The following is a 25,611-nucleotide window of genomic DNA, read 5'->3' as shown; positions in this document are numbered from 1 at the left end:
AGATCCTTTCATTGGAGAGAGTTCTCTAGTCAGCTAACGAACCATTCATGGCTTTACTCAGGTGCCCATTCATGCCTGAGATATTGTCTGTGTCTAGAGGGGCACTTGTTGTGTAAGATATAGTACTTTTTAGTAACTTCTATTCACTCGTAATATCTTAAAATTGTGAATATCATACATGCAAGTTCCGTTTCCTTTTTGTTGAAAATATTAACTGATACTATTTCTTCAATAACGTGAATGCTATCCGTTCAAAGGCTGATAAAATTATCACGAGTAGTAGACCTTCTTTTGCAATCTGACTTAAGTTCAAATGTTTTTATGTTTACATGTATATCTTATTGTCAATTACTGTTTTTGCCCTAAGGTTGATTTGGATATTTCAAGCCAACCAATCAAAGTAATCCCATATTGAGATGCATTTTACTAGAACGTCATCATCCTAGAAGTCAGACAAGTAATTGATCGCCTTATTGAAAAACAAAAACCAAAAGCAAGTAATTTCGAATTTATTTATCAAAAGCACGGGCCAAACATTTTTTATTCACCCGTAAGATCTTTAAAGCGTAAATATAACACATTTTAGGCTGCCAGTGATTAAAAAAGGAGAAAGTGCATTACTTTTAAGAACGCAAAAGCGGTCACTAATCTGTTGATTGGAAAGTCGCGAGATGGTGATCTCTTATTGATCACCGCCAAATCTTTTACTTTTAACTTAAAGGTTTATTTAGGATTTTATAGGACTTTACCTCTTAATGATAAGCTGATTAAAAAGCGCACGAGAGTAGATGACCTCTTATTGATTATGTCAGACCCAAAAGCGTTCCCGTTGATTGGCTGATTGAAAAAAATCACGAGTAGATGACCTCCTTTTGGTGATGTCGGACTGTAAAGCGTTGTCTTATTAAGCAGCTGATTCGAATCATATTTGATTGGAAAAGCTTTTGCAGAGTTCTACTGTTTAATACTAAATGCTAAACACAGTGTTCCTAGTTTAAACAACTGCAAATTTTGATCATGAATAAACCTAGTAGTGTCTAACTCTAAAATGGTTCACGCAAAATATCTAAATTCTAACCCTTGAAGATTTCTTGGAGGTATATCCTACATGAGAATCTATGTAAAATCAAGGGACAGTGCCGATGATGAACCTTAAGTCAAGAATGGAACAAATCACGTAACAGTTCCTTAGGAAAGTAACAAATCACGTAACATTTCCTTAGGAAAGTAACAAATCACGTAACAGTTCCTTAGGAAAGTAACACATCACATAACAGTTCCTTAGGAAATATCGTATTTCTAGGCAAAGGAATTTGAAAGAAGATTACTTTAAAATGTTTTAAAACGTTTATTTTGTATTTGAGTCTTTGTTTGTCAAATAAAGTGAACACCGAGGAGACGTCTGGCTTGATCTTCTTAGTCTTTCCCTGTAGAAACTAGACTTTATTTAAAATACCATATAACAAACAAGATATCTAAGCTCCGGGCTCTTTGGGTATTTTGAAGAATGTTTTTTGAAATTAATTTTTTGTCTACACGAGACAATGTAAAATCAACAGCCCTAGAACAGGGCTTTTATTTAACCACGGCCGCCATAACTTGAACAAACATGATACGTTTTATATGAAGATGCTCTAGTATTTAGGAATGAACTTTTTAATCTATTATAGCTGCTTCTCTTATAATTTAAATCAGACAATCCAAAACAAAGTCTTCACTTCAGTGTTGTTATATTTTCTGGTCCTTCGGGATCATTGATGCCAGCACTATAAAGTGTTGAGAATTGAGTACCGCTCTTGAGTACCGCTCAAGCCGGTGCTAGGGGGCGTGAGGGATGTTGCACTTATTCATTATCCCTCATGTACAGACTCAATCAAACCGAGTCTGCAATTCTTATGTTATTTTGTTGTGATTAATGCTTCCGAGGGATCACTTTGTTTCCAGAATTTTTTTTCTTAAGTTTAGGACAAAATATCATTCATTTGACAAGCAAAGATTCAATCGATTACATATAAATGTATAAGTATTTTATTACAATTATTTTTGAATGTCATATCATTTCTTTTTTCATTAAATCAAGTATCCGTTGAGTGATTAAGTTTACGACAGTACAATTTGTCGATATGAAAGAAGTGTATGTTGCTAATGAAACACATTATTTTCACATATTCGTTCAAATACATATCCTAGTATAAAGTTTTGACCACGGCGTATAATTAATTATATTTTCAGGATATGCATCGAGCATCATGTCACGTGTCACTATTGCCAGATTGCACAGCATATTTCCAGTTGGATCTGTATAAACGTCAAGAGAAAGACAGTTTATGTTGCTTATGCATGCCTGTACACAACTTTCTGCGTTGTCAGTTGGCCTCATGTACTCTATATCATTGTACCCGCTGATGACAATATTATCGAACAGATCAAATTCATCTGTCAGTGTGTCACATACTGTAAAATGTTAAAAGAATGGTATTCAGAATACTTCGAAAGCATCATATGTAACAGAAAAATAAAGAGGCAATGTGTCATTCACAGAACGCAGCCCGGACACAATCCAGTCACACCAACAGGACACCAAGAAGGCACCGAACTGCAAATGTGGAGAGGACACAAGTGCGGTGAAAGGAGGGGAGAGTTTGGACTTAAGAGTTGTTACAAGATGGCAGAACCGTAATAAATATAAATAGAGTTTAACGTTATGTAAAAAGTAATCGTTTACTAAATGGAATGTGGCATTCATTTTGTTTTTGTATTGACATATTAATATCTTGATTAATATCTTTTCTAATTCTGTTCTTTTGAGTCACATTTTGTTAGAGTCTAGTTGTTTGCTAAAAATGACATACTCAAAATGTTTCATCTTAAACTATGATGAACATATCTTGAAAACTAAATAATGCTGTACACATGTGAATTAAATTTCCTTTGAAAGTCACATATACAAATAAGCAAAACTAGTTACCCTTTATGCAATTTCTTAACGTCACGTTGTATCTATACAAATAATTGCAGAAACATCTCCCTCCAATGCACGTGCCTTCAGTCTCTGTACAGTCTGCATCTACCGTGCAAAGATTTCCTATGGTCGGGGCTTAGAAAAAAATCAGAAATTCACTTCGTTTTAAATGACAAAGACTTTCAAATATTCATTACATAATTTCACTTCCGTTTTGTTAAAAGTCAAGTATTTATTAAAGTACTATATGATATTACATTCTTCAACTAGTAGAACAAGTTTTTGGTCGTGTTACCTTCACAAACTGGGTGGTTGCATGTCTCTGTATCAAAGGTCGGATCATCTTGTAAACATTGAACATCATCAATGCTTTGTATAGGAATGGTACATGACCTTGTCCTAGTTCTTTCACCGCCACCGCAAGAGACGCTACATTGACTCCAACCAGTCCATGTTGCCCAGGTGTATGTTACTACAGGACACGAATGTAAAACTTATTCAGGAAGGATAACAATAAATAAACTTTACTTTTATCACATTACCTAGACATTGTTTTATTTAAGAAGTATAAGAAAAAAACAACAACTCAACAGCAACAACTTATCCAAACAACTGGATCGAATATCAGTTCCTTCAAGTATTTTAAACTGATTTATTTGCAATTTTAACAATTAAGATTTTTTATGAACACTTATCAATTATAATATAATTCATATGAACTCGACAGTTGAATAGACAGAGTGTAAGATATTGCTTTGATCTTAAGATATGCCATTTGTTTAAAACTAGGGGGCAAAATGGAAGATATTTACTGTAGACGAGAAATTAACAAGTAAGACAAACAAAAGTGTCACCATAACAGTATGAAGCATATGCATACATCTGAGGAACACAGCGGGGCGATAAGTTATACACACTTTCCGGTTGTAAGGGTCAACGTTGACTTTGTCATTTACGTATAACAACATAGATAACACGTGAAACCTTTTGACATGATATGTTTTGTTTTAACCTATTCATTTCAACTTGATCGGGACATAATAATGATTTGGAGTTTAGGTAAGTAAACCACTTCCAATTTTACTAGCACTAACATCTTATAAGAAAATATGTATAATAGTAACTACGTCCGTTGGTTACGATTAAAAATGTACAAAGATGAATATCGAACGCTGTTAAATTCAAAATGTTTCAATATATGGCTTATAAACACCTTATACTATTACAAACAAGTTAATAATCATACTTATAAGATGGTTTGACACAAGGGCGATGCAAGGAGGGGCATAATAAGACTTAAGAGTTACAAGATGGCAGAACCGTTATAGATATAGATAGATATAGAACGTTGCCCGTTGATCTTCATTCTTGTTTTTTTCTTGAAGAACTAGTTAGAGTATATTCATACGACAGAAATGTGCTTACTGTGAACGCATTCAACATTGGCGCTCCAAAGTCCTGTCTCCAGACATTCAGCAACAGGTGTAGGCACATTGTCCTTAACTTTATATCCGTGTTCACATTTGTACCTGATATTTTTTCCAACCTTCCTCATGTTGCCAAGGACCCTTCCATTTCCGGGGACGACAATATCAATGCATTCTTGAGGCAATAATAATATAATAAATCACACGTGTTACTAGTAAAATAAAGCTACACTTTTGCTATACATGTATAATAATGAATAGCTGAATTAAAAGCATAACTATTCAAAAAAAATATATATATAAAAATGAAAAACATTGAAAGGTATATTTGTATATAAGTGTATACTAACGTTAAACTTTGATATAAATTATTTACTCGTTTCTTAAATAACTGGAACTGTATGATTAAGATTTTATGAATCTTATCTTGAATGAAACCCTACTGTTTAATCATTGTATAATTTCAATAAGATGTCAGTTTCCATATATTCATTTTTATATTATTACATGTATTTAATACAAATTGCATCTTAAAAGATCACATGTTTTTCTTTGTTCATTTTAATACAAAACCACATTGCAACATTTATCATTTCAATCATTTATTTATAAACATTGTTAAAATATTGAATATGTTAAGGGGTCAATCTTTTTCTAAAGGTTCTATATAGGAAATCTGTTTGTTTTGTTTCATAGTCTGCATTATTTTTCAGGTTCTCTAATCATTTTCACAATCGTTTTGACCTTCACTAGTAGATCTTTTCATCGAAGCCTATTCATTATTTCCACGTATATGATTTTCTATTTTTTGTATCTCTATCCTATTTGTATTAAATATTAAATAAACGCGTCATGGTTTAACGTCATACTTAGTCACTTAAACAAAATGAAATTAACACTTATTAAATAGTTGATCGTGTTGCTAACCATTTCGTTGCAACTTAATTGACAAAGTAATTAACTTTTTTTCAAATTTATCTAATGCACGTAACAATTTTACCATTATTAATTGATATCAGTTTCAGACTTCCTCAATATGTTCAACTACACACTTCAGTGAGTCGACATTTTGGTTTTAGCAATGTCTTTATAAGTAACGATGATGTGTAGTTTTGAGTTCGAATAAGTTTTCTTCTATTAAATATTTTTATGTTAATTTCTTGTTTCTATGGAATATTAATAATTCATATACAGAAAGCCTCCATTAAGAATATAGCACCCATGTGTATGAAAAGTGTTTGATGAATAAGAGGTAAATCCTCTACTAATCGCAAATGCTTATCTTAAATCGAAACACATGCATTAATGCACTTAAAAACGGAATAGAAACGAAAACATGCCTAAAAGCGTGACTCTGTTTGTTAACATTAAGAGACATGTTTCAAATCATAAGTAAAAAAATAATAAAAATGATACGTTGTAAAATCAAAGTTATACCTTTAACGACACATCCACTCGGCTCTCGAACTTCACCAATACTGCAGTCATTCTGTAAGATGAGTAATTATTTTTGAAATTAAGGGAGGAAAGTTAAAAAATATTAAGTTAATGGGTGTGCAAATACATGTTACAGTCTTTGTCATTTTTTTATCTTATAGTTTACTTTCTTTAATTTAAGTGAATTTTTCACATCATTTTCCAATCATAAATAAAGCCCCTGTCACACTAGGACGGCGTTGTCATGGCGTCCAAAGAAAAAAATTCAAAACGCCGAGATGAGCGCAGTTAGATCGCAAACATCGCCGCAGCATCGCCACAGCATCGTAGTGGAGTCGCATAGAACGCCGACCGACGGCGCGCATTTTGAACATGCTCATAGCAACGCCGTCATTCGGCGTTCTAAAATGAGCACAGTGGGATTGCAGTAAGGGCGCCGTAACAACTCAGTAGCATCTCATACAACGCAACAGGAGCGCCGGGAAAGCGCAAAGGGAACGCCGAATGAACGCCGTGGTTATCCACGGCGCTTGTACGGTGGTTGTGCGGCGTCTTAACCGCGCTTATACTGCGTGTGCACGGCGCTTTTACGGAGCTATACGATCTCAACGCAGTAAATGCGTAAATGCGTAGTGAAAGCGCAAAGAACGTCGTAGAAGCGCAGTCCCAAAGTAGACAATCGCCGACGAAAACGCCGTGGAAGCTCCGTAGCATCGCCATGATAGCCTTGGGGACTCCGTGAAGTCTTTATGTCATCAAAAACATCACACATTTTTATTGCGATCTTGCGGCGATTTGTTTAATTTAACAACGTCGTGCAAACGCAGTAAAAGCGCAGTTTAGTGTGACAGGGCCTTAAAATTCCATTCAGTTATTTATCAGAAACTATTATCAAAAAGACGATTTAACACACTCAGGGTTATATTGAAACATTTCTTACTTTACAAACTTAATCATTGTAAATAGTAAAATCTGTAATAAGTACCTGCACTGTTTGCAGATCTTTTTTGTCAGCATAAAGACATTCTCCATGACTAAATTGATCTGAACTTGTTGTTGCAAATAGTTCACAAATCTTCATTCTTGTCCTAAAATTGAATGCTTTACAATGTTCTCGGGCAAGACATTCATCCATACATTGTTCTATCGTCCTTCCAATCAAAACAGAAAATTTATTTTCCTCAGATCGGCATAGATTGAAATCCAACGTTCCAAATTCAACGAGAGCATGAATTGACTTTAGAAAAACGAGCAATACACACTTCTTTATCATACTTGTAAATGTCTTTAAATCTGACAGTCCAACAACATACTGATTAATATACTCGTTGATGACACACAAGTTCTATGCTAAGTTGTCAATTAAAATATGATTAAAGGAAAGATGTTACATGTAGCAACTGTTAGTGATACAAGATCCCAGATCTACTTTTCACACTTAAAACGACAGCTCCGTCCTACAAAACTAAAACATTACATGTAGCGTAGCAACTGTTATTGCCATATTGAGCCGCGCCATGACAAAACCAACATAATGGGTTTGCGACCAGCATGGATCAAGACCAGCCTGCGCATCCGCGCAGTCTGATCAGGATCTATGCTGTCCGCTTACAAACCAGAAAACAAGTAGAACAACTGATAGCGAACAGCATGGATCCGGATCAGACTGCGCGGATGCGCAGGCTGGTCTGGATCCCTGCTGGGCGCAAACTCATTAAGTTGGTTTTGTCGTGTCGCGGCTCATATGTCTACCTATCACACTTCTTAAACTACTGCAACTAACATAAATTTAATACATTGCGCGTTATACACTTCAATTGTAAGTGACATATATCTGCTTAATTATAGCTTTACACAGCTGGGAATTCAATATGCAATTTGGAAATGTAAAAAATACATTATTCTAGTCGTTATTAAACATAAATATGATAATCTGACTAATAAACATAAATATTTTATCTTTATAGAAACAAATTATATTGTTAAGTATTCAATGATGTGTTTTACGTGGGTTTCTATCAAATCAAATAAAAATAAGCTGCAAAGAGCCCAGGAGCTCGGCATTCAGCTATAAGCAAATAATTAAGAAAAAGGCAAATATACCCCTCTATACAATAAATAAACGCATGGATACAACGCCTTTGGCACAATCGATACAAATTTTATCTCATTTCAAGCGTTGCAAACTGGTTTAGCCATTTCGTTATACCTTTAACAACCGCTGATATTTTAAATTATAATAAATTGTCAATGTTCACACTAATGTCAACTCATGGGACTCCATGCGCTGACGTCACTGATTTCGCTGCTCCGGGCTGAATATGAATTATTTATCATTTTTCTGATAATCTATTTTATTTCTTAATCATTTGCTTATATTTTTCAATTAACGATAGAATGTCAAGCTTCTGTGCATAGAGTATAGAGTACTATAATGAATATATCTTGAACTATTTCACCAGACGACTTTTTACAGCACTGATAATGCATAATTCCTTAGGCATAATGTGCCATCAATTAAGATACACTATATTATAAATTGTATCATAGTAAATCTTTGGGGACCTTTTTGTTGAAAACGTGTCAGAGTTAAATCGTATACACATACATGCACAGTGCGTTATGTTAGTTTCCCGCACTCCAGAGCATGCCCATTGATTGGCTAATTTTTTATGTGGTTTACTTTTTATAACGACAAAGAAAGAAATAACAATTGAAATGCCACATTCAGAAACTGGTTCATTGGTTACTTTTTCTTGAGTTTCACACTGTTACAACAGGGAACGTGTATTTAATTTTGCCTATGATACAAACAGAAAAAAAACAGCAAAACTCTTGGCAATCTAATTTATACTCGGGGGCTACACCCCCTCATACAAATCAGATATATTTCTCGTGTTTCGATGCTCTTTCTATCACATATAACAATGTAGTTGTACATAGTTATAATGAATGACAAAAGACCCGCATGTTATAAAAATGTTTATTGTAACAATTCTCGTCTACATACCAATACTGTCGTATTGTAAAACCTGCTTTTTTCCTATTAATATACATGTAAGACCTTTCAGGGAAGAGAATTGTTATTTTTTATGCCATGTCTGATCTCATTTTCATACAACTGTAAATATATATACATGTGTATATGTTTTTTCTATAAACATTTCAATAATGGTATATAATGACAATATTCGTATTTAACAAAATAATATAACAATATGCTCGAATATAATAACAGCATATTCGTAAGTAATTATTAAATACTTGTATATAAAAACAAAACAAAACCTTGTACATTTTAACACTTTTCCGTATATTATGATAAAATCATACAATATATATAACAAGAAAAGCATTGCTACAAAACATCAAAGGGTGTCCAAGCAAGAAATGCAGCAAGTGAAGATGAACTAGTAGACATCTGATGAACAGATATTCTTATATATTATACTTTTCAATGGTTAATTTATCTATTTTTTTTAAAAAAAATATGGGAATATGTTTGAGGATGGGGTACGCCGTTAAAGTATATGTCGACTTTCCGGTTATGCTGAACCTTCTACGTTCCATAACAAGCTGGATAGCTTCTTCACATGAAATAATCCAAAGTCGGGATTCAAACCCAAATTGATGAGGGGCAGGTGTCTTATAGCAAATATTATTTTTGAACGCAGACTCATTTAAAGAGTCATACTTCTACAAAGCTATTAACCTGTAATATTTGTAATAAATAACTGTTTTAAATACATACCACACAAACGGATCATACATTATTTTACGATTGACCTATGAAAAATGTAGTTTTTATTGGTCAAAATATCGTTTTGATGTATGGGGATTTACGGCCAACATGTTAAAAATTAATATATATATAATACAATGAACCATTTATGATTATACCCACTGCCCTTGAGGATGACCCTCGTATATAATTTTTACTTTAAGGACTTAAAAGCAGGTATCTCATACCAAAATGTCAATTCTTTTCATCATTTCATTTCAAATATGAAATAAATCTTAGCTTTCAAAATGCAAATTAGCAAAGTACCGACCAACGATTAAGTATTTAGTATTAACTTAATTGATGCAAATTGAAAAAAGCCAGGTTATATTAAAATGACAATTTACCTATCCAAAGTGCAAATGGTCAGTTTCCAGGTCAAAATAAAAAAACATGTAACTTGACATTTTGTTATAATTGTGTTCAGTAATATAGTATACTATAAATAAAATCTGTAATGACCTGATCAACGGAAATTTATAAACATATCATTCAGAATGTATCGATAACGTTCAATTTAAAAAAAAAAACAGTTGGGCAGTTTTTTATATAATGAAATTTATTATATACTTATAAATGAAATATTGAGAAATATTGATGAAATAAAATGTGTATTTTCAGTTTCCGTATTTTCACTGAAAAAAAAAATTTTTTCACTGCAGTGAAACATATTTTCCGTATTTTTACCGGTGTCTTGCCGGACTACTTTCTTTTAAATTCTGCCAGTACACAAAATTTAAGGGAAAGTCTTTCAAATTTTAATGTCAAAAATGAGAAAAATGTATATAATAAACAGAAAATTCAAGTTTTTTTTAAAAATACATGATGTATTTTCATATTGTGGCATGAAAATTACCATATTTCACTCGTGGCTACCGCCACTCATGAAATATTTATTTTCATACCACTCGATGAAAATAAATCATGTATTTATAGAAAAAACTTAAATATCCTCTATATATTACTAATTCAAATCAACAAAATAAACATGTTAATATCACTTTAATAACAAATTATACACGTGGTATAAATTTGATTGAAAAACGCAAATGTCCGTTTTGTTATACAATGTAATACAATTCCCAATGCTTTTATATATTCCTAAATAATTTCTTAATTGAAAAAAAGATAACAGACTCTTAAAATTCATAGTAAAATATAATGTAGAAACATGTGATTATGATTTTGTTGAAAGGTTTTCTCAAATAAATGCCATGTTGTATATCAGCTCTTAATTAATAAATAAGTAAGGAATGAACTACATAAAATCTTATCTTTAAGCTACATTTTATTTTTCTCAAGGGCCCTTTGTACGATGTAAATCCTTGACACTATATCAAATATGGTTCATATAGAAAAAGGTATTTACAACTTGACATGTACCTAACTTTCAAATCTTATGAAATAATCTTCATGATATTAGCGTTAAACGAACCAGGAAGTTCCTAAAATATATGACATTAAAGTGTAATGTCTACTATTTACGTGTTGTCAGTATCGACAGCATGTGAATAGTTTTGCTTGTTTACTTAATAAACATAGAATAAAGTGTATAATAAATCAAAGACAATATAAAGGTAATAAAAAACGTCAAACTCAAATATATTTACATTATTTTAATAGAGCAAACTGCATTTTAAAATGGCAGACCAAGAATGTAAAGCACTATCAGTTATCTCTGCTCAGATAAATGCATTTAGGAAATTAAAAGATCCGCCACAAAGCCTTTCTGATGTGGAAAATTACAAAATAAAAGTGAAACAAGTAATGTACAATTTTTGCTTATTTATGTTAAAAAAAGTTAAAAGTTTGTTAAAAAAGTTTTTTTAACTTTGTATTTCATTGTTTATGGTAATGTTATGACATAACATAATTAAAGAAAAAATGTAGATCATGAAAGTATAAAATTATAAACTATTAACATAGTAAACATTTTCAAATACGATTCTAATAGTTCCTATGTGTTATCAGGTTAACTAAATTAAGTAATTATATTTTTTGAATAATTTGCAGCAAAGTTGCAGTAAGCAACGCACCATGTTGGTTTTGTCGTGACGCGGCTCATATGTTTGCACTGGCTTAAATTCTTTTTCGAACCTCATAGTGACTCTGTCCATTGGTATTTAAAATCAAACAAAGTATTTTCTATTTATTGAAGTATATTTTGAAGTATATATTTTGATAAGTATGTTCATCCATTACAAAATGTTCTTTATCTTAAATATTTAAGGTTTTAAAGGGAGCCAACTCAGAAATTTTGAGAGTAAAATTATACATAGAGAAAGTAGAAGAGAAAATCGAAGAACTGCGAGACGCGCAAAGAATTCTGATAGAAAACAATCAAGATGCTATTGAAACTCTATTAGAAGAACTTCGAGCAAATGGTAAGATGTACGTAAGATTAAGTAGATATCCAAAGTAGTCAAGTGGAATTGCTTCTCTGAATAAAAAAATGAACAAAATTTGTAACTTGTAACTTACAAATGCATTAATAAAGCTTTTCTAGTGTTTTTCACACTCGAATTTCAGCTACTTCACCAACAACGATAGACACGGATTGTTTTGCAACATATCCAGACGAAGAAGCATATGATTCAAGCGAATCTTTTTCTCTTCCGAAGCTTCAACTAGCGCACGAACTTCAAACGGCAGCAAAAGAAATGATGATAGACGAGCTATCAGTATTGCTACAAGAAACGGAAGCAGTTTGTGCAAAACTGCAAGATGGTGCACAGCTTTGTGGTGATGATATTGATAAATTACAAGGGTGTCTCCAAAATTGGAAAGATGTACAGGATTATAGTGCAGCAAAGCAAAAAAGAAAACGGAACGCAAACAAACAAAACAAAAAAGAAAATACTCAACGAAAAGGAGGAGAATCAAATAAGAAGAGGTATTTTTTTAAAGTTTTAATTATATGCATGTAGCTATTGCGATCAAACATTTTACAATGATGGTTTTGAAGAATCATTTTGTTTTAATCATTTAGGCGTACACTTAGTATTGTATTATAATAAATGATATGAAAAATGACTGACCAAATTGAAAAATGAATCTGGATAAAGTGTGACCCCAAGAAGCATCAATCACTACAAAATAACACGTAATTGCAGTCTCAGTCTGATTGAGTCTGTACATGAGGGATAATGAAAAGTGCTACATCCCTCACATCCTCTAGCACCGGCTTGAGCGGTACTCCATTTTCGAGCAGTACTCAATTTTCAACACTTAAAAGTGTTGGAATCAAAGATCCCGATGGTTCAGAAAAAATATAACAAACTCTGAAGACGACTTTAAAGGTTGAACACCTAAATCAAGAAATAGATATACCGGTATTAAAATTATTATCCCTTTTATATTAAAAATATATTGTGATTTGAAAGATAATTTAATTATGATAACATTTTAATATACTCGACAATAATTGTTGTATTTTTCTTTACATTTAAAGATAAAGAAATCATTTCCTTTTACCCCTTTCCCCTCTTATTATGAAGTGCGTACGTTTTGACCGGGTAGATATGATGAATGCTTTTTTTTATATTTCATCATTTATTTTTAAGATTTTTCAAATAACCTGCTATGCAATTGCAGTTGCAAAAGGAAATTTAAAAAAGAAGAACAAGAATGAATGAATAAAAGAAGAAATCAGACAGGGTGAAAAATCGGATAAATAGAGTTAACATCAAAATTTTCTTTACTCCAATCCTTAATAATGATTTTCTGCACTGAAGACTTTTTTCAATATAAACATACCTTAATGTTTGAATTGATAATCCGCTGGAAAATATAACTGATACCCGGTTTCGAAGGTATTAATATCTAATAGTAATATAACATTTTAAGCTAGTTATTCAAATAATAATAAAAAATCATATTGTTTAACAGAATGAACGACAACGCCAAAAAGAAAAAGGGGAAAGAAGAAAAGGGAGAGCGAGAAGATGAAAAAAGAAGGCGTAAAGAAATAGCAGAGGTAAAAAGAGAGCAACAAGCTGAACAGGATGTAAATCCATATTCACTTGCCATACTTAAACGCTGCTTTAATGTTGTGTTTTATAGGAGTGTGTCAAGAAATATATTTATTTTTTATCTAGAAGTATTGTCTTTATTTTTTTACCTAAGTATATTTGTGAACTCTATCCCATATAAAATAATTGCAGACTCTTGAAAATTGTGATATACCAGCTTTCATTACCTGTGGGATATAATATGTTGTATAGAAATAGATTTATATATTATATATTAAAAGATTTTGTCAATTCAGGTGAGTACGTCATGAATTATTAGAATAGATAAATAATTACAAAGTAGGTTTCCTCAAAAAGTGTCTGTGACATTAATCAAAACTGTCATAAGAAATCTTAAAACAATCAATAATTGAATGAGCATGACAAAATCGGCAAGACTAATTAGAAATCGTTGTAAGATGATTGTTTATTTTATTAGATTCATTAAAAAAATTTACTACTTTATAATACAACGCAATGTTTTACCCGCGATTAAGCGACAAGAAGAAGAGAGAAGGCAAGAAATAGAAAGAGAAAAGGAAAGACAAGAAGAAATTGAAAGGGAAAAGAGAAGGCAAGAGGAAATTGAAAAGGAAAAGAAAAGGCAAGAGGAAATTGAAAAGGAAAAGAAAAGGCAAGAAGAAATGGAGAGGAAGAGAAAGCAAGAGCAAGCACGCCGAGAAGAACAAAGAAAAGAAAAGGAACGTTTACAGAAAGAGGCAGAGGAAAGAGCTTGGAGACAAGATCAAAACAACTGGACCTCAGTGACGTAAGTAAAGTCAACCGCAAAGTAATATTAATCTTTTTTAAACTAAAAGCCCATTGTTTTGGGAATTGTATAGAGTAGATTTGTTTATGAAATACAAAGACAATATATCAAAGTTTGTACAAAAAATTTGTAGTGCAGATAATTTTGAATGTTTATTCAGCGTTCAGAAAGTAGTATATGTACGAATCTAAAATGTTTATGGTTTGTTTAACATCTTATTGCAATAATGCTTTGTTATATGATTTATTTAAATAAAACAATCGATGTTGTGTTGGTATCATGTCATAGCTACAACAGAGCCAGCGATATGGTAGACGGAAGGCGAGCGTACCATTCAAATATTGCATGTGTAATGACATCGCCTCCGGATAACATTGAAAAAGATGATATTGAATGTAACGAGAGTGACGAAGTTGATCCTGTGATAGAAATTCTTGACCCTGGCGAAAAGATCATCAGCTCCCTCATTGATTTACAGTCTAGAAGAGGAAATTTACATTCAGAGGTAGCAAGATAAATATTTAGATAAAGAAACTATTGCGTTTCAAAACCAGAAAACTGTTGATGAATAAGGTCAACATTAAAATTAATGATAAATTGTATTAATGTAATGGCCTTTGGAAATGTTCCTATTGAAAATATATACATATCTTACATTAAGAATAATTGTTCTATAGTCATTATCATAAATTGGTTTCTTTAGAATAAAGGAACTTGTGTCACTTTCTTTTATTGAAGGTGGCAACAAGAATTTACATCCCTTATCTTGAAGATATTAGTTCACGGGATGAAATTGTTGTAAAGATATCGCTGAACGGAAATGAGTGGATTACCGTCGCACCGTTACCTGCAACTTCACGTATGCAGAAGCAAGATGTAAGTCCGAAAAGCTTTGCGTTATAACATGTTAGACATGAAGTATTAAAAATTCCTTTTATGAGGGTTACAACGTGTACTGTATAAAAACTTATATGTCGTTGGGAGTCATAATTCTTATTATTTTACACCTTATAAACTAGAACAAATGCACATTTTACGTTTGCACCATGTGATGTTCCAACAGAAATCATAATTAAATTCATTCTTATCAATTTAGCATAGTTTTTTATATTCATAGTCCAAAATGACTCATCACATTCATATAGACCCATTTATCCTCGTTTTCGATTCCTAACTCTAAAATATCTATATCAAACGCATATCATACTCCATCCTTTTCATTTTTGAGGGGAGAGTCAAACTTTCATGTCAAATGTCTATCAAAATATATAAAAACTATGGTGTGAAATGAATAAATCATTATAAATTGTTAAGATCAATACAAGTTCTATTGGCTTCGTACACAAATTAAAAATGAATATCACACTCGATGTATGTATAGTTTTGCATTCACATTTGTTCCGAATACACAGTAAATCTTATATTTGGGATTCACTTATTTTGTAAGAGTTATAACGAAATCAATGTCGTGTTGATTGACATTAATATATTGAATATTTGTATGTATATTTAGAGATTGGATTTTATTCATAAAAATGGAGCGATTGGATTTTGTTTCTGTACAATTTTTGGTTTATACAAATTTCTTTGCGTTCGAATGTGTAGGAAGCCATAAGCTTATAGACACACTTTTGAATCCGTTCCTGGAACCAACAAGTACAGAGCAATTAGTGTAAAGTTTCTTGCTCAAGGAAACAACGACTTGCCTTTAACGGGGTTTGAACCCATCGGCTAGCGATCATTAGGTTACTTGTCCGACGCGTTAACCATTCGGTTATGCTCTTATATATGTACATTAATGGCCTCGTCTAACAAATGAACTATCTTGGTTTATTTCAGAAATTGATTTCAAATCTAGCTGGCGTTGAGATCAACGATTTTAACTCATTTCAAGCAGTTGTTGTAGCAAGACCAATATGTCAAACTATTATTGTTGATAAACCTGGTATTTCCGTACAGTCTACAATGGACAAAAACGTTAGGCTCTTTGTCCCAAGAGATGCGTTTAACACGGAAACTGAACTAAAACTTATGGCAAGTATTTCGACGAATTTGATATAGAAAGCTTTAAGGCATATTTTACATTCTTAGAAGTTAGTACATTTTCTTTTTTCTTAAGAACAGGCATACATGTGTTGTTGTTGTTCTTTTATCATTTTTAATTCTAGTAATTGATCACTATGATATTCACACGAGAGTAATGTACCGCTAACTGTGAAATAATTTGTCATTTAAGTAGGAAAATGTTCGCAAAGTGGTATTTTTACTTTAACAAATACTAAATCACTCTTACTGTACTAAAGTCAAAAGTGCAAAAGGAACAAAAAATCATGCCGATGAGAAACTGAAACAACATACTTACAATCAAAATAATAAATTGGTTTTGAGAAAAAAATATTATATCATTTCCGGTTTTTAATGTACCTTAATATTAAGATTATGCCTAAGCATAATAAAGTATTCTACATAATTATTTGATAAAATAGTTGTAGGTTATATAAAATTAACATACCCGGTATTCTCAATTCCCTCAATACTGCTCAACAGCTTCTAAACTTTGATCAATGTTCTATACATCCAGGTACAATCTGTCTCAGATGACACCATTTCATCGCTCCAGAAGGAGAGAGAGGATTTTGACAACGTACTGGCTGCCAGCTCTGTTGTGACACTGTTATGCGCGAAACGACCGGACATTGCTATTGAGATTGATCTAAAATCTACAAAAAGCAAAGGTAAAGGGATTTTAAAGAGCATTGAAATTGTATCACCTTTTCTGCAGAAGCATGTTCTTGACCAGCATTTTTCATATACATGTATTTCAATCGTATATCTATATAAACGCACAGAAAAATGCCTCGGAAATTCATATGTTTTAATTCCTTAGAAATGTCAGACATGTGCTTAATAATGTTTTGATAATGAATTTAAAGCATGCTAAATGTTACATAACTGAGAAAAGTGGCCCTGAACATGTAGTTATGTATTGTTAAAGTAGCGAAATGTAAATAAAGAAGTATTTGACTTCCATACAAAATACTGATTCATTTTAAGTATACCAATTGCCAACGGAGAAAAGGTAGCAGAAGAAAGTTTATGAATAAAGCTGATAAGTATTTTGGTAGAAACTGTGACAAGATAGGAAAAATAAAAACGTGTTTGAGAAATTAAAATGATAGCATATCTGAGGCATAATGACGAAATGAAAACACATTTCAGACACTAGAAATATTCGTCGAGGAAAAGCATATCAACTCTTGACATCAAGAGACAAATCGTGGAAATTTGCTGATGTTGGATTTAAAGGACAACATGATGATATAACAGTGACACTTCCTCCTGGAAGAAACAAATACACGTACATTTTGATCTTCTTTTTTTGATCATTTTAAGAATCCAAATCAATAACTGTCCGATTATTTCGTTATTTGTTATATCTATTTTGTCTTATGTTTCAGTTTATGCGGATGACATTTAAATGATATTATCTTTCTAATTTCTAAAGCATTGCTGGTATTTGAATCCTTTATAAGAATATAAATGCCTTACAAACAGATAAATGAGATTTATTACATTGAATATATGCTATAGTTACATATGCTACAGATAAAATTGAATCTGCTAGAGCTATTATTAATTTTTTCGAAGATATAATTGAATATAATGCTATTGAAATGATAGAGTTATGGAGATAGATGTGCCGGCTAGCTTTCCAAAGGACAATGTACCACTACTAGCGGAGGCTTTGCACAAATGTATCAACAAGACCAACGTTGTTTTGGTCGCTAAACAACAAGAAGGTGATATGACAAAATGTGCTCTTAGAGTTGTAAGGCGAGAGATTTTAAATGATACGATAGCATTTCTTGAACAAAATGGATATACAAAAGGTATGACTTTGTGTCCTGTGTTGTTGGGTTCTTTAGGGGTTGCGTTCATTGAACGCCGCCCTTCCTTAATGATCTTGTTTGTCATATTTTATTAAATATGTTATATGTCTTTTTAATTAAGATAACAGTAAATAATGAGATAATATTCCTACCTGTGTGATGCAGCACCATTGTTTTCTACGCTTATGCATGTTTCTATAGTGAAAGTAAATAGATATATTTACATATTGATTGAGTATTTTAGGTCCAGATGTAAGCAATGAATTTAGCTTATACGAGGGTCAGAAGGTGGAGATTTCCTGTACGGGAAACATTGACTTTAATAGTGAAAAGGATAGTAAGGTAAATGATTTAAAATCATTAGATTCTGAACCATACAGTATTTAAAGCCTTTTAATCATAAGCATTGACTTAAAATTATGAAATTTTAGAAAAAGTGACACTCCTATTACTTACATGACACTTTTGCAAAGAATTATGCAATATGACATTCAAGTAACGTCAAACATACCTACATAAATATTCATATCGATTAATACAAATTCTCAAACTACTAATATATTATTTTATATTAACTTATAAGTAGTTTTCTTTAACTTCTTTGTAATAGATGAAAATATACATATATCTGACGATAATCAATCTTTATTATGTTTTAGCCAATATCTTTTATTTCTATCATTGTTTTATATCATGCTGTAGCCAATATCTTTAATTTCTTTTTTTTATTATGTATTAAGTTTTAGCCAATATCTTTTATATCTTTTATTGTTCTCCATCGTATTATAGTCGATATCTTTTATTGTTGAGCCATTATTTTATTGTTCTGTATCGTATTTAAGCCAATATTAACTTATTTGACGTATATGGGAGGCGCATCTTTAGACTTGTCACTTCGTGTGAAAGATTCATGGAAGCAAAAAGACCTTCCAGATTATATTGGCAAAATCATGTGTAACACACTAGATGAGGACGGATCTCAAGTTGAATTAGTGATATCTCTTCCAAAGGTAGTTGCTTTATATTTTACTTTGTTAAACATTTATCATAGTCTCATCAATATACACAGTAAAAATACATAAATAAAACATGTCATTTAATATAGTGCATTGTAAATCTTAAAACAAATATAAGAAATGAAAAACAAAGTGAAAAAGGAGGGTGCCATTCAATGAACGCATTCCCCAACACAGAATCACCGGCAAGAGACTCTTTATCAACATAACATGTACAGAGGTCATAGACAACAGAAATATCACATGATCAATACATGTACATATATTACTCCTGTATATACAGAAACGTCACGAAAGTAGACTGTCTCTTTTATGTACATATAGTACAAGGTAAATCTAAAGAACCTTTGGTAATCGGTGAATGAAAACAAACTGTCTAGGGTGTTAAAGGACTAAAGTATAATACGGCATAAGGCTCCACAATCTCTAAATGGTTGTAAAATAATGTTACAAGGTAACAAAGGAAATTATAAAAACATTGGGTATACATGACATTGTATCCTTAAAACAAATTTATAAGCACTAGAACAAGTAAAATACAGTACTAGAATGCTTATATACAACACAAGATTTGTTATGGTTACTATTGATTTAAAACTAGTTTTCTTTGATTTAAATTATGATAACATGTTTCGGCACTAAAAATTGCTATGTCATTATCAGATAATATGCATTCGACCTTTTCATTATCAGGTAGATTATCGAATCCATTGTTAAGCCTATCAGCTGATTACAGTTATTCTAATATAATTGAATCGTAAAGAGGACAATGTAACAAACATGTGCTTCATCCTCAACTATATTCCTAAATGAAAACAAACTTTGTTGGACTTGTATCAATTCAATAACTATTGGGACTGTTCTACTTCTTAATGTTCGCAAGGCACCTCTTTAGGATCTTTTGTAAACAATTCTGACATAATGTATAATGCATTTACCATAATATATGATAAAAGTATCAACAAATACTGTAAGGTACTAAATTCTTATTAGTATTACCTTTTCTGAATTAACCTGCATATATTAAAACCTAAAGAGTAAAAAGAAAAACCAGTTGTCAAAATAGTTGGCTTTACACGTTTCAGCCCCGAAAACAACGCATAACAATCAACGCAGTACGAGTAAGGCTTCCTTATTACTGTAAGTATACTGCTTAATATTAAATGAACGACAATTATATTTATATCTTACATATCTTTTGGATTATACAGAGAATACTTTAGAGTCGATTTTGTAGGAAAGGAACCTATGAGCCTAATAGGCTATAGAAACACTTTCGAATCATACCTTACTGAGCAATAAGTGGACAGTACCTAGTTCAAGGAAACAACGATTTGCCCCAGTTGGGGTTTGACACATGCGGCTAGCGATCGTTAGATTATTAGTCTGAAACGTTAACCATTCGGTCATGCCGCCACTTCTAAAGATCTAAGCTACGACAAACAGCCCTTGTCATGGTCTTATATTAAGCATGAAGGAAGATAATGCATGCATCAAATGAATTACATGTATGTATGAAATACCCTTTACTCCTCTAGGTTTGTGGTCAGGCTGTAAATCGCAATAACACTCTTAAATGTTAAATTTGGACTTTCCAGTATTACTGGTGTAGGAAAACTTCAGGTGCTCCTCCTTGCCTATTCTAAACATTATGTAATTATATCGATGAATAATAAAAGTTGTGTATATTGAATCATGATCAAAATTATAGTTTACGTTTTTAACAGTGACATCACTATCATCGTTTTTGGCTAGTACCCTGTGCATGAATGGCACGTGGGGAACAGTTTTAAAATGTCTTCTGGGAGGCAGCAAGTTTGCCACGAAGTATAGAATTGCTTCACGGAAATTGGAAGAAAAAACAGACACATCCATATGTAAGGTGATGTTATTAGACTGGTTGAAAGAACAGGCAATAGCTGATGATAAGGTACGAATATAATTGATATATCATAATGATTATTTTGAAGACCATAACCATTCTCTTCTATACTTCTTGGGCAAAAGCAAACAGACAAATTATGTATTTCAAATATAATACAAATTGTTAAAAAGAAAATGTTGCAAATTCGTTTCTAAATTAAACAAAATTATGAAAAAGGTTATTGCTTCTGTAACAGGATGTTACAATTAATGGCAAATAATGATCTAATTTAAAGGAATTAGTGTTAGTTTGATTAACATTTTGGTTCATCGCTTGCTTAGGAAAATATATCTTTTAAAGGTGAATCCTATATTGGTAGCTTTAAAACAAACTGAACATGGTGATGTTGCGGAGTCCTGTGTAAAATTCTTGCGGTATCAAAAAGGTACATTTTGTTTAAACACAACAATAACTTAACCATATAGATCCTCTAATTCATAATAACAGCAGAATTTAATATAAGTAATAACTTTTATTCTTATAACCATTTCTAAAATAATAATAGCATAAGCATTTTTAAACGACAATATAATGAACTTGACATTGCTTTATTATTCCTTTCAAAACCACACAACGTTTTATTTAATAATGAATAAACGTTTAGTTTAAAACGAAAATGTTGAAAGTAAAAACGATCTCCATGTGTGATAAAGAAACAAATAAAAATAAAAAAATAAATTAATTATATATCATTGCATTCATTTGTTATATAAATACAGCTAAAACAAAATAGATTGTCTGAAATCATATGACGACAGCTTCTTGTTCTATTTTGTTCTATTTAATGGCTTTCTTTTACGATAAAGCGAAACATCAGCTAATTGTCTTTAATATTTGCATTTAATACAGAACAAATGTCTGATGGTGTACTTATTGAGTTGGCTCAGGGAATCACAAAGGATGTGTATACATTTGGCCAAGACCTCCAACTTGACCAAAAGGACATAGAAAGGTGCATAAAGCAGCACGAGGCCAACATCAAACAGCAACATGCGGCATTGCTAATGGCATGGAGGGAATCGGAACATGCTGTTCAACAAGGTGTGAATTCGATGCAGTATCTGAAGAGTATATGTATCTAGATGGCTACTGAAGTGCAAGACTTGATTGAAGTGTACTGCTTCATTTAAAACAAGCTTTGAAGCATTGCTGATGTTTACTTAACCAGTTTCGAATAATCAATATATTGAGTTATTATATATAAATTTTCGTTATTCTCCACACTCGCAATGATACAAGTCCAATAAAATAAGACAGTATTGTTTTCCACCATGTTTAATTACCATTTTTATTTCACACCAACATTTTTGACATTTTGTCAGAACATTTTTACTTCAATTTCAATGGATTCTGGTGCCTCGATATGAAAACAAGGCTAGATGGAGTACAATATAAATTTGTTTAAGATATTTCGGACTCTAAAATAAAAACGAGGCTATATGGGGGGTAATGTGGATTTGATATGAACATTTTGGACTGTGGAAATGAACACGAGTCTAAATGTGGTGTGATTTGAACTTGATACAGACGTTTTGGACTCTGGATATAAAACGAGGCTAAATTGATAAGAAATGGTCCAAGAATGATTTATGTTGGAATATCACGTGGTATAATGGCTGAAAGTGCTTTTGTTATATATTGTATAAGGCGTGAAATAATAGAAGTAATCGTTTCCGAAAATATATTTTGCTCCAGAAAAATTTGTCTTTTCTATTTTGACTAATTGAATAGATTTGGTTATATAAATTCTGCCAACTTAATATTTAAAATACTGACTTAGAATAATGGTACAGATTCATTTAATAATGTATTATATGTCATGTTATTATATCTTTCTTTGGTATAGTTCAATTCATATATCAAAATATATATTTAACAACGTAATCTTTTTGTACATTTTTTACTTGTATATCTTGACTTATACACTATAGATCTAGGAGAACATAGTTTCTGGAGTCAATGTTACTTTTGGAACTATCTGCATCTTATAATTGCAAAGAAAGGAAAATTATTTCTTGCATTAAATGTTAATGGTTTTGCTGGGTATCAAAATAAAAAAAGAAATTTCAAATAAAAAAAGCCCATAACAGAGAAACTGAAAATATTTAAGACTCGGTTTGGTCTGGGACAAAAATACCAAGTCCTAGGTTTGGTTAATAAATGATAGCGGAATGTTAAAGCTACCGTTAACGTGTCCAAGCAATGGCTTAAGTTAAACATGATAAATGGCGAAATTTGAATTAATTTAGAAACTTCCGCACCTGCTTTTATACAATGGCGATCATGGAACCTTCAATATGTCGTCCGTTCCGTTCCGTGAAAAGCAGCAACTGTTCCCTAAGTAAAAATATGTGTGTGTTCTAAACAGGGAAAGAAAATACGCGAAACTAAACAAAATAAAACCTTGAAATTGGATTACAGGTTATGAAGCCTACACATCACAGGCAGTGTACGCTAAAAGACTAATTTGAAAAAGCACGCAACATATTCAAAAGGTTATAATCTCTTCCTATGATTTTAGAGACCTTTGTTACATTTTGCTAAGATCATTATGCACACAAAGATGAAGATCACTAGAATGATTTTAGTTTTGAAGGAGGTTTATCTTAGTATTTGACTTTATTATAATTAGTCAGGTGGTTTTGTCTGTTTCTGTATGTGTAATCGCTTTTAAACAAACTTTTAGATTTAGTTAATGACGCGACATCAATAAAGCTTATTATTGAGTATCTATGAACTCGATAAAAATACAAAAACTGTGCTAAAGTCAGAACGTGAACCGTAGAATTTCCTTAGCTGACTTCAGATTGAATGTAGACCTGTACGCTTGAAGAAAACAAATAAAGTACAAAGTATATCCACATCTAGAAGTACATCTCGAGATAAATCTTAAGAAACTTAAAGACAAAGTAAATGAGAAAAATAATGTAGATATGGAACCATTAACAACCTCATCTTGAGCTTGTTGATTTCTGAACTGATAATTTTCATCAGCAACGCTCATAGTAAAACTAGCACTAAACATTATTCTCACAAAAAAAAGAACACAAACCACTATTAAATAACAGTTTGTTGTTGTTGTTGTTTAGTGTTTTCTTGTCTTCTAATATAATTGTAATATAATCGAAGGTTTCTGGTTGGTCTGTCATATTTAATGATATACATGTATGTGTTTACATTGACAACTATCCCTGTCTTAGAAAGGGCGACAACTACGATTATAGGATTGATATCTTAACGCCGTTTAAATTCTTTCAAACTTGGTTATTGCTCGCCATTATGCGATAATGTCGAGCAGTAACTCTAGATTTATGACACTCTAACTTACTGGCAATGGCTCATAAGCATGATAATTCTCTGAGCATTCAGTTCTATTGACATATGGTCACGATAGCGGTTTTGTTTTTATTTCAGATCATTTGGTGACCCTATGATAACACCTGCAGATATATATAATTATATACAATGCGGTATTTTGAAAAGAAACATATTGCAATTATTTTTATAAAGTAAATTAAAATTGATCGGTTTAAGAACTTTATTTGATACACTGCTTAATTTACATTAAATTATTAAAACATTAATCATAAGGGAGATTATTAATAGTGCACGCATTACGCACGATTAACATGTCTGCATTGAAACGTTAATTTTATAATTAAATATTAATTAATGACAAATTGCAAATAAGAAAAAAAGTTGTTTATGATAAATGTCAAATTAAACATATAGAGTTTTTTTAGACCAATTGCAATGAACAGTCATTAGACTTAATTGCAAATAAGAATAGATAAAAAATAACAATTGACCGAAAAGAAAAATAGAATAAAATAAATAATGACAGACGACAAACAGGGAAAAATAAATGACAGCTGAAGAAATTGGCAAATACGAAAAAAATTAAATAAAACAACATACAACTGTAAATCAAATATCAAGCTAACCAACTAACTAACTGACTAACTAACTAACTAACAAACTAACTAACTAACTAACTAATGGAAAAAAATAATAAAAAAATATTTTAAATGAATAAATAATTGAATATATTATTAACTAATCATTAATAATTAATTAATTTAAAATAAATAAATAAATAAAATAAATAAAGTAAGAAAATTATTAAAAGGCAAATATATAACCATTTCAAATCATATAAATTTAAGTAAAGAGAAACGGCACATAAGACACTAAGATATAATTAAAAAACAAACATATATTATATCATATTTAAGATTGCTTCATTAAGGCATGATGATGTAGAATGTAGTGAGGTTAAACTATCATAATAACATTGACGGTCATAACTAGCCTATTAATCACCCAACTTGTCACGCTATAACAGTCGTTTTATTTAAGGAAAACAAACGATTTATTCTTACCAGCCTTCGGGCA

At 31.5% G+C, this 25,611-nt stretch overlaps 2 protein-coding genes across 2 annotated transcripts; one reads left to right on the top strand and one right to left on the bottom strand.

Annotated features, from left to right (window-relative positions):
- Positions 1-1,958: 1,958 nt before the first annotated feature.
- Positions 1,959-7,332, bottom strand: LOC132744972 (SCO-spondin-like). Its single transcript, XM_060733792.1, has 5 exons — positions 6,812-7,332; positions 5,827-5,878; positions 4,388-4,564; positions 2,969-3,434; positions 1,959-2,454 (listed from the first exon to the last, which is right to left on the bottom strand). Exons 1-4 carry the CDS (start codon positions 7,097-7,099, stop codon positions 3,229-3,231), a joined length of 723 nt encoding a protein of 240 aa, XP_060589775.1. The 5' UTR covers positions 7,100-7,332; the 3' UTR covers positions 1,959-2,454; positions 2,969-3,228.
- Positions 7,333-11,089: 3,757 nt separating this feature from the next.
- Positions 11,090-22,992, top strand: LOC132744983 (uncharacterized). The gene is made up of 17 exons (XM_060733810.1): positions 11,090-11,371; positions 11,838-11,991; positions 12,137-12,500; positions 13,496-13,583; positions 14,115-14,386; positions 14,675-14,891; positions 15,125-15,262; positions 16,226-16,420; positions 16,968-17,121; positions 17,606-17,744; positions 18,068-18,276; positions 18,521-18,618; positions 19,119-19,286; positions 20,378-20,432; positions 21,020-21,222; positions 21,517-21,601; positions 22,066-22,992. Exons 1-17 carry the CDS (start codon positions 11,249-11,251, stop codon positions 22,296-22,298), a joined length of 2,895 nt encoding a protein of 964 aa, XP_060589793.1. The 5' UTR covers positions 11,090-11,248; the 3' UTR covers positions 22,299-22,992.
- The last annotated feature ends 2,619 nt before the right edge of the window (positions 22,993-25,611 follow it).

The sequence above is a fragment of the Ruditapes philippinarum genome, unplaced genomic scaffold (genome assembly GCF_026571515.1).
Source record: "Ruditapes philippinarum isolate M1 unplaced genomic scaffold, ASM2657151v2 ctg632_1_1_1_1, whole genome shotgun sequence".
Classification (NCBI taxonomy): Eukaryota; Metazoa; Mollusca; class Bivalvia; order Venerida; family Veneridae; genus Ruditapes; species Ruditapes philippinarum.
The sequence above is the reverse complement of the archived record's forward strand: the minus strand, read 5'-3'. Positions and strand labels throughout refer to the sequence as shown.

Bases quoted from the DNA above. Each gene is read 5' to 3' on its own strand.
- LOC132744972 (XM_060733792.1), bottom strand. From the start codon at position 7,099: ATGATAAAGAAGTGTGTATTGCTCGTTTTTCTAAAGTCAATTCATGCT. The intron at 5,879-6,811 runs GTACTTATTACA...CTCATCTTACAG, and splicing joins AAGATCTGCAAACAGTGCAG to AATGACTGCAGTATTGGTGA. The intron at 4,565-5,826 runs GTATAACTTTGA...TATTGCCTCAAG, and splicing joins GAGTGGATGTGTCGTTAAAG to AATGCATTGATATTGTCGTC.
- LOC132744983 (XM_060733810.1), top strand. From the start codon at position 11,249: ATGGCAGACCAAGAATGTAAAGCACTATCAGTTATCTCTGCTCAGATA. The intron at 14,387-14,674 runs GTAAGTAAAGTC...ATCATGTCATAG, and splicing joins AACAACTGGACCTCAGTGAC to CTACAACAGAGCCAGCGATA. The intron at 17,745-18,067 runs GTACATTTTGAT...TTGAAATGATAG, and splicing joins CCTGGAAGAAACAAATACAC to AGTTATGGAGATAGATGTGC.